This window comes from Narcine bancroftii, chromosome 2 (assembly GCF_036971445.1).
Source record: "Narcine bancroftii isolate sNarBan1 chromosome 2, sNarBan1.hap1, whole genome shotgun sequence".
In the NCBI taxonomy this organism is placed as follows: Eukaryota; Metazoa; Chordata; class Chondrichthyes; order Torpediniformes; family Narcinidae; genus Narcine; species Narcine bancroftii.
In genome coordinates, this window is record NC_091470.1 from 88,361,244 (window position 1) to 88,375,474 (window position 14,231).

The 14,231-nt window shown below is 42.8% G+C and overlaps 1 protein-coding gene across 6 annotated transcripts in view; it reads left to right on the top strand.

The window, feature by feature from the left end:
* The window catches only part of LOC138753873 (spectrin beta chain, non-erythrocytic 1-like), a 264,090-nt gene that overhangs the window by 246,859 nt on the left and 3,000 nt on the right, over positions 1-14,231 (top strand). For all 6 annotated transcript variants that reach the window (XM_069917405.1, XM_069917403.1, XM_069917404.1 and 3 more), the window contains 2 exons: positions 4,901-5,074; positions 8,733-8,775. In XM_069917405.1, coding sequence (XP_069773506.1) covers positions 4,901-5,074; positions 8,733-8,775 — 217 coding nt within the window. The remainder of the gene's footprint in view (positions 1-4,900; positions 5,075-8,732; positions 8,776-14,231) is intronic.

Consider the following 14,231-nt stretch of genomic DNA (forward strand, 5'->3'; position numbering starts at 1 on the left):
TATGATGAGAGACTAAAGAAAGTGCTGGAAGCAACAAGGAAAGCAAACCTGAAGCTGAATAGAAAGAAATGGCAGCTCGGGGTGACAGAACTAATATTTATAGGAGATATTATTGGCAGTGAGAGCATCAGACCAGATTCCACAAAGGTGTCCACTATTGGGAATATGCCAAGCCACAATGCAAAAAGGACATACTGAGGATTAATGGAATGGTCAACTATCTGGGTAAATTCATATACAACCTCTCAAAAAAGATGGCTCCATTGAGAAGACGAACAGAAAAGAACATTGAATGGGAGTATGAAAAGTCATGGAGGGAACTAAAGAAACTTCTCACAGAGGAACCAGTTCTGAGGTTTTACCACCCAGCACGACCCATCAAAATATCATCAGACGCATTGCATAGTGGGTGCGGAGCAGTTCTTCTTCAAAAATATGATGACTGGCAACTCATTGCGTATGCATCACGCTCAATATCAGACGCGGAGACACGATACACTCAAATTGAAAAGTTGCTGCTCAGCATCACATACACCTGTGAAAGGTTTCATCAGTTTGTGTCAGGACAAGCACTCAGTGTAGAGACTGACCATAAGCCCTTGATTGCATTGTTCCAAAAGCTATACACTGAATGTGGTGTACACTCCAAGTAAGCTAATGTACACAGCAGACACGTTGTCTAGAGCTGTTGACACAAGAAAAACTGCAAACACCAAAATGGATGAAGACGTGAATGCCTTCGTGGACATGATCACAAGTCCACTGCCCATATCAGATGCAAAAATGGAGCTCATAAAGTCAGACACAAAGAAAGATGAAACACTGAGACAACTGAGAAAAAACATCTTGGATGGATGGCCCAACATGAAGCAGGACTACTCATCTGATGTTGCAGAGTACAGGAACTGCTGGGCGGAACTATCAGAGGTTGAAGACGTCATCTACGAAGGAAGTAAAATCCTTATCCCAAAGAGTTTGAGAAAAGAGATGCTAAAAAGGACCCATAGTGGACATCTCAGTTTCGAAAAGTGTAAGAAAAGAGCACAAGAGGTGATGTACTAGCTAAGAATCAACAATAATATAACAAATGAAGTGTTAAACTGTAAAACATGCCCGAAATATCAAGCACCAGCACGATACAGGCCTTACCAGAAGGTAGGTGCTGACCTATTCATATGTCAAGGGAAGGACTATCTTGTAGTCACAAACTGTATCCCTGTATCCAGAGGTGAGTAAACTGAACGCCACCACTGTAGATCCTGTAATAACAGGTCTGAAAGCCATATTCTCCAGACATGGTGTAGCAAGCAAGGTCTTCACAGACAATGGACCCCAGTTTTGCAATTTAAAGCAAGAGAAGGTTCACGAGAATGTTGACAGGATTTCAAGGTTTGAGTTACATGGAAAGGTTGTGCAGACTGGGGCTTTTTTCTCTGGAGCGTAGAAGATTGAGAGGGGACTTGATAGAGGTGTTTAAGATTTTAAAAGGGACAGACAGAGTAAACGTGGATAGGCTTTTTCAATTAAGACTGGGGGAGATTCAAACTAGAGGGCATGGTTTAAGATTGAAGGGGGAAAATTATAAGGAGAACATGAGGGGAAATTTCTTTACGCAAAGGGTGGTAGGGATGTGGAATGAGCTTCCGGCAGACGTGGTCAAGGCGGGATCATTGGTTACATTTAAGGAAAGACTGGGTAGTTACATGGATAGGAGAGGACTGGAGGGGTATGGACCGGGTGCTGGTCAGTGGGACTAGGAGGGTGGGGATTTGTTACGGCATGGACTAGTAGGGCCGAACTGGCCTGTTCTGTGCTGTAAGTGGTTATATGGTTATATGGTTATATGGTTAAAGCTCTGACATGTTGCCAAAAAGTGGGACTTTGTATACACCACGTCCTCATTTTCTACAGTCCAGTGGTCTAGTGGAAAAATTAGAGCAAACAGTGAAAAGACTGATGAACAAGGTAAAAGACTGTGGAATGGACTTCTACTGGAGCATGCTAGTATACAATACAATGCTACTCAGGTGTGGTATGTCACCAGGACAATTCTTTATGGGACGTAGGCTAAGATCAAACCTACCCATTCAGGAGAACCTCCTAAAAACAAAAGAGGGGATAAAGTGAGGAAATTCAAAGAACAACAGAAAGAAAAGCAAAAGAACAAAACACCTACCTGAACTCCACACCGATGACCCTTTACTTCCTAAGGACGCTGTATGACTTGCTGAGTTTCTCCTGTACTTTGTGTGTTACACTGCAATCACAGCGCCTGCAGACTTTCTTTTATAAATCCAAGATTCTGTGTATTGCATGTAACCCCTGGATAATCCGAACAATGGAATCTCAAAAGTTGTAAATATGTTGTGTTCACCAATGAATGGCTTTGATAGCAAATACATTTTATTTAAAATAATGTACTGTCAATGTTTCCTTGAGCTGGTTCTCTAAATAAATTCACTGCTTGTGATCTTCAAGTTCACTTCTCTCTACCATTTTTCTTGATTATTTGATAACCTCCATGCTGATAATTTTCTGAAATCAAATTTGTCTTTAAGCTCAACCTTAGAAAGAAAGAAACCTTTCACTTCCCCCCACATCTTTCATCACTGATTCCAACCCACTACAAGGAGGATCAATCATTTGTTTTATCCTTGAGCTAAACTACAACTCAAGGTTAATTCTCTCACCAAAACTATTTCATTCCACTTCCACAGCATGTGTGTATGTGAGTTGATGTGTCTGTCTCTCTGTGGTTGTGTGTGTGAGGATGTGTCTATGGCATGTGGGGGGGGGTATATGTGCTTGTGTATGTGTGTGTGTGTGAGCGGTATATGTATGTGTGTGTATGTATGTATGTGTGTGTATATGTATATATGTGTGTGTAGCTGTGTGTATATGTATATTTGTCTGTGTATGTGTGTGTATATTTGTGTGTGTGTGTGTGTGTGTGTGTGCATGCGCAAGGCTGAAACAGAAAGGTTTTACTCCCCTGCAGATGAAATAGCTCTTTTCCTTCGGTACATGTTTTTTTATTTTGCTGAAGTGCGTAAACCCAGTTTACCTAAAAACCCCGTAGGTTTATGGAGGGCGGGAGGAAGCCAGAGTACTGGGGAAAACTCATACCGGTCCAGGGGAAGAACAGGGTCAAAGTTAAAGCTTCCTGTTCCCAACCGTGTTAATTCCCCAACCAGTCTACAGTCTGTCCTCAGTCTCATCCATTATCAGCGTGAGGAAAACATAAACTTGAGGAACAACACATCATGTTCCTCCTGGTTATAATGGAATGAATATTGACGTATTACCTAGAATTTTTCTAATTGATGCAGCCCCAACCCCCAACCTGATTCCACTGTTTCCATCTCTTCTTTACCTACTCATATACTTAATTTTTAAAAAACCTTTCTCCCTAACTTTCCCATCCAGTCCCAAAACTAACCATGGATGCTGCCTGACCTGTCTAGTTCCTTGTCTGCTCAAGATTCCAGCAACTGCACCCTTTGTGTTTCTTTGAGATTATGTGCCTGTGGTGGTACACCACCGGCCTACTGCAGGGGGCAACCTCTGTACCTGCAGGAGTGTACCGCCTGCCTACTGCAGGGGGCAACCTCTGTACCTGCAGGAGTGTACCACCGGCCTACTGCAGGGGGCAACCTCTGTACCTGCAGGAGTGTACCACCGGCCTACTGCAGGGGGCAACCTCTGTACCTGCAGGAGTGTACCACCGGCCTACTGCAGGGGGCAACCTCTGTACCTGCAGGAGTGCAAGGGGACAGGACAACACCTGGCCGGCTGTCAATCAGTCGGCCTGAATGGATCAAGCCCCACCCGGTCGGGTGTCAATCACTCTCCAGGATAAGCCTGCGCCGGCCTCCCGAGGCCTCACTCAGTGGAAGTCTTTGTGGATTAAAGCGTGTTGTACAGTCTTTATTTTTGTGTGTGTCTGATTCTGGCTATCAGTCCACCACAGTGCCACTTTGTCTATGCTCCTGATAAATTCCGGATGGGAATGTAACATCGGAAATGGCTCCAGTATTTTGGGGCAGAGTTGGTACAAAATAAGCTGATATCCATTCTTCTATTGGCAATTCAGTAAGGTACTAGACAGTCCATGTACAGGGACAACTCTATTAGTCTGAATCCATTTCTAATAACGGCTGGCACAGTTAGCACAGCGGTTAATGCCATGTCATTTCAGCACCAGTAACCCCGGTTCAAATCCCGCCCTGTCTGTAAGGATTTGGTATGTTCTCTTTGTGACTGCGTGGGTTTCTGCCCCCATTTCAAAAACATACTGGGTTTCTTGGTTAGCTGTGCCACTGGTTCATGGGCGGGAAGGGCCTGTTAGCATGCTGTAGCTCGAGATTTAAAATATTAATATCTTAAAATTAAATTATTTCTCAAGTGACATGGAGCTTCAGTGATAAGGTTCAGAGATGAGTATAGTTATACAGCTGCTGCAAATTATACCCAGCATCCTTGAGCACAGGTGTAATTTGGCACTGAGTGGTCTGAACAATTAAGGAAATGTGATGCACTGCATCAGCAGGGAGCAGACACAAACTTGAAGACCATACAGCAGGCATTATTTTGGCTATAAGTCTCTGTTACAGTAGTGGCTGTGATGGTGGCTCCCGAGTGACTGGCTCAGGAGAGGCCGGCTCAGAACTATATCCCGGTCGGGTGATTGACAGTGGCCCTGGTGGAGTTAGCTCCCGAGGGGTCTATTCAGGTCGGCTGATTGACAGCCGATTGACAGAGATCACCCCTTGCAGTCAGCTAGTGGTATATCACCACATAAAATAAACATTTACTTTTCAAACATTTTAATCAATGATCCTTCTGAAGGTCTTGTAAATATTCATTAATGTATACACAGATGCATTGTTTCCAAACTCAGGTCATGGATCACCTTATATTGTGCCCTGAAGAATGGTGAATTTTGGTTCTACAAGGACATGAAGAATTGCAGTGCAGGTGTATCGTACCACGGAGAAGACCCACTGAGTCTGAAAGATGCCCTCTGTGAAGTGGCTGCCGATTACAAGAAGAAAAAACATGTATTTAAATTGCGGTGAGTGGTCACTCAGTGAGTGTTCGGCATGGACAATTTGTTGTGGAATGGTTAACTTGAGGCCTTTTGGCATGGTTGAAACAGAATTAGGCCAGGCTCTCCCCAGGACCGGCATGAGTTTTCCCCAGTGCTCCGGCTTCTTCCCGCCCTCCATAAACCTTCGGGGTTCTTAGGTAAACTGGGTGTAATTGGAGGCATAAGTTTCATAGGCCAAAAGGACCTTCTACCCGTGCTACATCGTTTAAAAGAAGTGACAATAGTCTGAGGTAATCAAAAAAGAATCCAGAACTAAATGACGCATCAGGAATATGCAGGAGTCTCCATGGGCATCATAAAATTAGGAGGTGAACATGAAAGGTTAGAGCTCTGTACACGCCCTTCGGCCGACGATGTTGTGGTGACCTACTCCACAACAATCTAATTTTTCCATTCCTCACACCCATAACCTTCTATTTTTTTCTTATGACCATGTGCCCACCCAAGAGACTTCTGAATGTCCCAATTGTGCCAGCCTCCACCACCATCCCTGGCAATGAATCCACTCCCCGTGTAAAGAAAATAACAACTTAATTCTGGCACCTCCCTTAAACTTACTTCCACTCACGCGAAACAGATGTTCCCCTGGTATTGGCCACTGCTGCTGGCCGTCTCTGCCTTTCATCTTGTACCCACAAGTGGCCTCTTATCCTCTGTCACTTTCTGTCTGGGCCACCTTGACTGGCCTGACAGTTCAGATGAAAACTAGCCTGCAAATTACATTTCAAACACCAGATCTAATACCAACCACTGGGAGCCTGTAAAAATTCAAATAAACTTGGTACAATCCTTCTAAAAATGCACATTTCTGGTCTGTGTTCTGTAGAGAGGGCTCCCGGACTTAAAAACCATTGCAGTACTTAGCATTCACCAAAAACTTTGCATGTTGAATTTGGTCTTTTTCGGTTCCTGATCTGAATGAATAAATAATTCAAGCTGTATTCAGTGCAAGTGACATATTTTTGACATCTGTATGTATCATCATTGCTATTTAATTTAATTTAATTTAATTTAGACCTACAGCACAGTAACGGGCCATTTCGACCCACGAGACCCTGCCACCCAATTTATGCCCAATTAACCTACACCCCCCCCAGTACATTTTGAACAGTGGGAGGAAACTGGAGCCCCCAGGGAAAACTCATGCAGACCTGGTGAGAACATACAAACTTCTTGCAGTCAGCGGGGGATTCAAACCCCAGTCCCAAATGCTGGCCAAAGGCATCGCGCAAAGCACTGTGCCAACCGTGTCACCATGTCTGTGTCAGAAATGGTTTAGCTTGTAATCTATAGACAACACTTTCCAAGTTCTAGTATTTCCCAATTTCAAAATGTGGTATCTTCAGAGAGATGTGAGGACGATCTTCCAAATTACAATCTTATTAATCCTATAAACCAAACGTTGTAGTTGCAGCTTTAAGTAGCTTTAATTTGTTGATAAAATGTATAAACATTTTGCATAACCTCATTGAGATTTTCATAACAAAGAATAAATAAAACATACTGTTAATAATATAACAAAATTCCACTTTAAACAGATATAAGCCAAAATTAAGATGATTAAAATGAATTAAGATGAATTCAAGGAAAAGTATCTCGAGCTTACGTCTCCTTAATTCTTTGAAGAATGAGATGCAAGCTCTCTATACTCCCAGATATTGCGACATATAACATCTTAGTAACTACAATCAACAATTTCTTAAAAGGATAGGCATAAAATTAACTAAGAAGTGAAAACACAAGGTTTCAACCTTTACATAATCTTCGAATCTCAATGAGTGCAAATCTCATGGCACAGATAAAATACAATGCAGTTTCACTGGAGGAGCCATCATTTGGATGATTAATATGAGATGCCAAGAGAGGATTTGTGCAGCTCACTCAAAGAAGAGTGTTCCTCAAACACCTTGTCCCATAAATTCATGTATGAATTATTGTTTGTGTACACATTATATGCAGCATTTCCAACATTACAGATTAATGATGTCGTTGTTCCAAAGCATCATTTGTAAGTTAGTGGGGAGTTTCTTATGCTGTGAAAGGCAATATATAAGAGTGAGATTTACCTTGATCATGGCTGTATCTATGATATTTCTAGTATGTGGTCCAAGTAACACCTCCCTACTTTCTAGTGAATTTTAATTTCTGTTTAAATATTTGCGTGCATGTACCGTATACATATCAGGAGTTTTTTTTTTAAATAAGTAATTCTTGTAAAGGTAGTAAACCAGGTATGACCATTAACAAATATAAAAACAGAACACTGCAAATATTCAACAGGCCAGGCAGCATCTGCGGAAAGAGACACAGAGGTTAAGTTTCAGGTCAGAGATCCAAAATTAGAATTCAACATCTCCAAATTAAAATATTAAATCTGTTTCCCTATCCAAAGATGCTGCAAGGACAGCTGAGTGTTTCCATTATTGATTTTATATCAATTTTCAATTGTTTTTTTTTAAATTTTCCTGGTGAATATTGACTATACTGGAGAGGCATATATAGTGCAAAGTGTCCGAGCTCAATGGGCTGTGATATTCTTCCGGTTTTATGGAAGACTGAAAATTTACCACTGACTTCGGGGGGGTGGGGGGGGGGGGGGGGCAGCAGACTCCACACCCCTGTCCACATGAATGGTGATGAAATTGAAAGAGTAGACAGCTTCAAGTTCTTAGGAATAATTATCTCCAAAGACTTTACTGGGGATAAGTAAATTGACCTGAAGGTTTAGCTTTCTGGAAACAGCCAAACAAATAATCACTTCAAAGATCTCATTGGTTGATCCATCAGAGGGGGTGCAGAATAATTAATCAATGACACATCCGAGAGCACCATTACTTTTCCCTGATTCCCAATAAGTGCCATGGCTCCATGAACTTTGAAATTTCAAATTAAAATGTTAAAATTTTAAATTTAGACGTACATCACAGTAGCAGGTCCTACCAGCCCACGAACTTGTGCCCACCAAATGCACCAATTAACCTACAAACCCTGAACATTTTTGAAGGATGGGAGGAAACCGCATCATCTGGAGGAAACCCACGCAGACACAGGAAGAGCATACAAGCTCCCTAGAGATAGCGCCAGATTCAAACCTTTGTCACTGGCACTGTAATAGCATTGTGCTAACTGCTACGTTAACCAAGCCATACTTTAATTTAGAAATTCTGAAAAGAGCTGGAAAATTAAAGTGGCCCTGGTAGTATTGTCCTTTTGTGCTAAGTATTTGTCAGTGAAGGCAAGAATAAATATTTTTGCTCTCCTGTGCAGAATACATATTTCAGTCACCCCTCTTCCTTCAAAATCCAAACATCTTTGGTAACTCTTTCCATTTGGAAAGAGACATATGCTGGTAATGCACAACACTTTTATAAATAGCAGAAAGCCAGTGTAAGATGGATCTGCAAAGCTTTTAAACAGGTGAGGAAATGACATACTGGAACAGCAAAGCTTGTGGTAGTTACGCAATTTGTGTGACTCCAGTGAACATTACAACCTTTATACGCCTTCCAATTATCTATGATGTTACAGGCCTAAAATAGAGTATTTGCTGCTGATGTTCCAGTGATGCCTTTAAATGGAAAAATATCTGTTTTAAACTTGTTGTGTTTGGACTTGCTTTCAGGTTGAACAATGGTCATGAGTATCTGTTCCATGGCAAAGATGAGGTGAGTGACTTGGACTGTTAAGTATTCCATTCAAAGCAAATAGTCCTTTGATAAAGGTGATATCAAAATAATCCTTCACCAATGATGGTCAATGTGAATCCTGTATTGGAGTGATTTCAAATATTTTTGCAGCTCATTTATTGGACCATTTTCAACAATTACAATTATGAATAGTTAAGTCTCCATGCGGATGCTCAAGATTCAAGGTTACTTTAATGTCATGTATACAAAATACACAAAAAAAAATTATCTATGCAAGAAATAGGGCAATGCACAAAATGGTTTTGGAAATGGAGCGTGGGTGAGTTACTGTGGAAGTGAGGAGGGGCAGGAGAATTAAACAAGAAAGTCTGCAGATGCTGGGGTCGAGTTCAGTGCACAACTGCACTGAGGAACACAGCAGGTCACGCGGCATCCACAGGAAGCAAAGGGTGACCTACATTTCAGGCCTGGCGCCTTTCGTCAAGGTATAAGAAGAAACTAGGCAGATACCTGAATGAAAAGGTGGAGTGGGGAAGGGGAAGAGAGAGGAGCACAGGCTGACAGGTACAAGGACATAGGTGGGATGGTAGAAGAGAGAGAAGATGAGAAGCGATGGGAGGGAGAGGAGTGAGAGCTTGATTGAATTAGAGAAAGCAAGGCAGGTAGGAACAGAAGAACAAAGGTCTCAATCATGAAAAAAAAGGAAAATAAACAAGCGAAATTAAAGTGCTCAGATGTTAACATGAAGTGTTCTATCGCTGGCTGTGTTGCGAAGACACTGAAATGTTGTAATCTATTTACAATACTGAATGGCGGAGTTAAGCTTTCTATCTTCACTGAACGGGCCACTGAGCAAACAGGGGAAAGGCCAGGGGAACAGGAAGAATAAATCTGGCTGTGTGACCCTTTCTCTCCAGTCCCCAGCAACCCCTTGCAAATGACTCAGCCCCCGACTTAGCTGATATCCCCCAGACACTCTGGAACAAGTCAGCGTGCAGAGAAAAGCCGCCCCTTGCTCGTAGGTGGATGATTCAGCCGTGCCTCACAGAGTTGTAGAATTCCCAAATGATAGATCCACAGCTGTTGCAGCAAAGCCTGCGTTTTACTGCAACTGGGAGATTTCCAGGAGATGGTCCAAAACTGTTGGGTTTGATTTCCAAACTGGCAGGTCTTTGTTCTATGTGTGGATAAACACAGTCACCACCCTTTGATTTTTCCTGCTAATCCCCAAGATGTGACAGATCTGACATACTCCCACAGCTTTGCACACTTTTCTCTCATTGCAAACTCCTGGATGAATGTATAAAGAATGCAGATATGAATGTCTCTTTTGCTGAATTTGTTTAAAAAGCCAAGTTGTGGTGGAGGATTGAAAATACCTAGGTTATCACAAATAGTGTTATGAGCCCAGAAGACCCCAAAACCCAGCAGCAATAGATATTCACCAAGACAAATGGTTACTTAAACAAAAGTTGCTTTTAATTATCTTTAAACATGAAAATAGAATCGAACTTTAACTTATCACTATTAACTTACTTAACGTAACGTAACCCCCTTCTAATTTTAAGCGCACATGTATGCAATGTGTGTGTAAGTTCAGAAAAGTTCTTTGGTTCACAGACCAATCTCACTTCTCATTCCTCCAAGTTCACTGGTTGAAGGCAATTCTTATACTGTGCACAGAATTGAACATTTATGAAGTTCACCAGGCTTTGGTGCTTGAAAGGTAAATGGTTACAGCTCAGGAATGTTCTTGTCGGTTTTCAGAGAGAGATTTTTTATTCCAGGACATCCATATCTGATCTACTTCCATCAGCCACTCCAGTGTCTTGCTGACAAAACTTGCTCCTTCAGGGTTCTCCAGATGATAACCTCTTTCTTTCAGGTCACCAGAGAGTTCCCTTTTGTTTCCCTTATTCCAAGTGAAACATTAGACAGCCAGTCCTCTCCTCTTGCATGAACCACAAGGGCTTTGACCAGGCCGTCTTCCAAAATGGGGCATTCTACAAGCTTGCCAGCTTGTCCTGTTCCAGACCTAACTGCTGTCTGCTGACTGTAACACTGCAAAATTGATCTCTGTGTCCCCCCCCCCTCTCTCTCTCTCTCTCTCTCTCTTTCTCTCTCTCTCTCTCTCTCTGAGAGAAAGCCTGTTTGACTCTCTCTGCTTGAAAAACCACATGACCCTCTTGGAACATCTCCAGACTGAAGGCAGCTCTGACAAGCTGTCATCTGTTGCCTTTTGTAAACAATAATCCATCGGTGAAGTCTCTTGAGCACTCTTCAAAGCTCTTGCAGAAGCTCTGAGCCCCTGATATGTCTAGCATGTGGCAGAGCTCCAGTATTCGAAATAAGATCTATTTTAAAGTGCTTGTACGTGATCTACTCTAACAAGCATTTCCCAATTTATCTCCCAAAAACATTTCTCTATACCCTGTCACAACAGCTATTTATGGGAATCTACTGAGATCTTTAAAACAAGCTGATTGACCATTCAACAAGGCAGGAGGCATTGAGCAGACACAAAATTGCCCTGGAGACTCTGCAAGTCAGGCAGCACTCATAGGTGGAACTGATCAATCAGCGTCTCAGATCAGGATCCTTTATTGGGACTCAATAAGGAATGCCAACCTGAAACGATGGCTGAACATTTCTGCCCGGGCCTGACCCATAGAGTTCCTCCAGAAGCTAGTTGTTGGCTCAAGATTCCAGCAGGTTTCTCTCAGACTTGGAGCAAAATGACAGCCACAAAAAAATGCTGAAATTACTCAGTGTGCAAGGAAGTATCTGTGTATTTCACTCAAAGACGTTTCAGCTGAGAAAAGGAACTCAACGTCAAATATGTTTTCGGGAAGGGGTGGAGTGGACTGGAGAGAATATTGAGACTGTCTGTGATCGGGGCAGAGACTGAATGGCACAGGAAGTGGTAGGTACTGAGAAAAGCTGCTGAAAACCTCCTTAATATTTTATTTTGAGAATTTTCAATCAACATCCATAAGATTAACAAAATAATTCAAACATCGGCCCACACTTCAATATTAAAGAAAGTGAGAAAAAAGAGTTAATGTGTGATTCGATTATTATAAAGAAAGAAAAGGTACAATAATACGGCAAAAATGCAAATTCAATGTCCGTGATGAACCAAAGGGAGAAAAAGATAGAGTAAGAAAAACAAAGTAAGAGGAACCCTCCCTCCCACCCAAGAAAAGAGAAGAAAAGTAAGAAAAGAGAAAGAAGAGATTGGCTCTTGTTCCATCAAGGGACAAATAACCTGATTTATCTCGGGTCCTCGGCACTGCAAGCAGCGGGGGGGAAGAGGCAGGAAGGGGGAATAATTGCAGATTTACCCCCAATGTACCTTGGGTACGAATTCCATATTCTTGAAAATACATCCCACCTTTTTCTGAGGTTATAGGTGGTCATCTTCAGGAGAACACAATGATGCATTTCTATCTTCCAGCGGGCTAAACCTAGTTGAAAATCAGATTTCCAGGTAACTGCTATGCATTTCCTGGCCACTGCTAAAGCAACCTTAACAAATTTTTAATTGATATTTCGATAGCCTCATTTTAGATCTTACATCTTTTGAATTCCCCCATAAAAATAATTCAGGTGCCTGAGGGTACCAGATTACCCAAATCTTCCCAGAAAGGCCTCACTTTAGGACATGACCAGATTGAATCGAAAGCGTTTCAATTTATGTAACTTTGGTGGAGTAAGGTACACCTGATGCAAGAAGTTACATTGCGTCAGCCAATACCTTCCATTAATCGTGTTAATCGTGCTGTCTGACACAAGTTGGACCACAAAATGGATCAACTTCCACACCCAAATCTGATTCCCGACTTTGTCTTGATTTAAGGCTGTGGAAACGCTTCTAACCACACCCTCTGGAGGGGTGTAGATAGAAGTTGATAAATGAGAACTAAGAAAAGGGAAAATGCCAAGGGAACTGTTGCATCAGCTGGAAATTGAAACTATAAAGGAAGTCTGAAATACTCAGCAGGTTCCAGCAGTATCCGTTGAGAGAAAGAACAAAACTGGGGTCAATGTTACAGCTAGTTAACCTTCGTCAAAGTTGGCCAGTGCTGATATGAATTAGAAAGCGACGCTTGTTGAATTCAAAACTCATTCCCAAGGACTGAATCGTGCCTGGTCTGAAGATGAGACCTTGAGCTTATGTTGGGCTTTCTTGGAATAGTGTTGAATCTAAAGATAGGAAAATTAAAGTCAGAAGCCACTGAAAGTTCAAGGGTACCCTGGTGGAATTAGTCCAGGAGCTTTGCAAAGCAGTCATCCAAACTGTACATTGTATCCCTGTACGTAGAGGAAAGACAGGGAGATGCCATTTTGACATGGAGTGCAGTGCGCTATGGAAATCATTGGGTCATTTGGAAGAAGGGTTTGGGCCCCTCAATGGGAAGAGAGGAGATGGAAGTGGTGTAAGAATGTGATTAGGTGTTGGCACAAATAAAAGAGCAAAGCAGCTGAGGAGTGGGTAGTGCCAGGGGGTGAAGGTGGGGGCAGGGAAATGTGCTCCTGGTGGTGACATCTCAGTGAAGATGGTAGGATTCATAAAGGTTTCTGGAGGCTGGTGGGGTGGAGATTGCCCCTTGATCGTGGGAGGGAAAGAGGTAAGAACACAAAGGTTGCATCTCCCATGGGAGCATGGGAATGAGGGGAAATCCTAGTCTTCAGGAGGGGAGAGGGGTGGAAAATGAGGTAGGAGCAGTGGGGAGTGGAAATTCTGGGAGAGGGGAAAAAGGAGGATATCTCAGGAGCACTGACTTGGATGATGTTAGCATCAGAGCAAATATATCAGAGCAGAGAAACTGGGAGAGTAGTCCCACATTACAAAGGGTGAGATGAAATGCAGTCAGAAAATGGCGGAGCTGCTCCCATGGGTCCAACTGCCCAGCCTGACTGCCATCAGTTCCACACAGGCTTGAAATGGCCTGTAAATGGAGCCAACAGTTGTTTTATTTAAAATCCCATGACCAAATCTGCACCCAAGATGGCGGCACCTATGATCAGCAGCAGGCCACGAATGTTTGCAGACTCTGGGGAGCAGGGCACCAAAAAACAGGGAGGCCACCCCCATCTGAGAAGGAGATGACCTGCAGGTCGGTAACTGTAGCAGGAGGTTGATGAGGGGATCTGAGACTGAGGAACACACACGCAGTGGTGGTGGGCTGTTAGTGGCTCGAGGTGAGTGGGTGGCTCGCAGACTGTGGGTGGCTGGAGAGGGCAGTCCAGAGATTCACACCAGGCTATGGACTGGCTCGAGACTGGATGAAGGGGTACCAGGTATCGGAACCAGGATGCAAGAGGGTGCCAAAGGGTTCCTAATCATATTAGAGGTTTGGATTGGGAGTTCGGGTCACTGATAGTTTGAAATGGACTCTGTGTGGCTGTAGGAGCACTGGAGGTGAATCCACAGACACTCAGTGACTCTGGGCGAGACTCTCTTTTCCTTC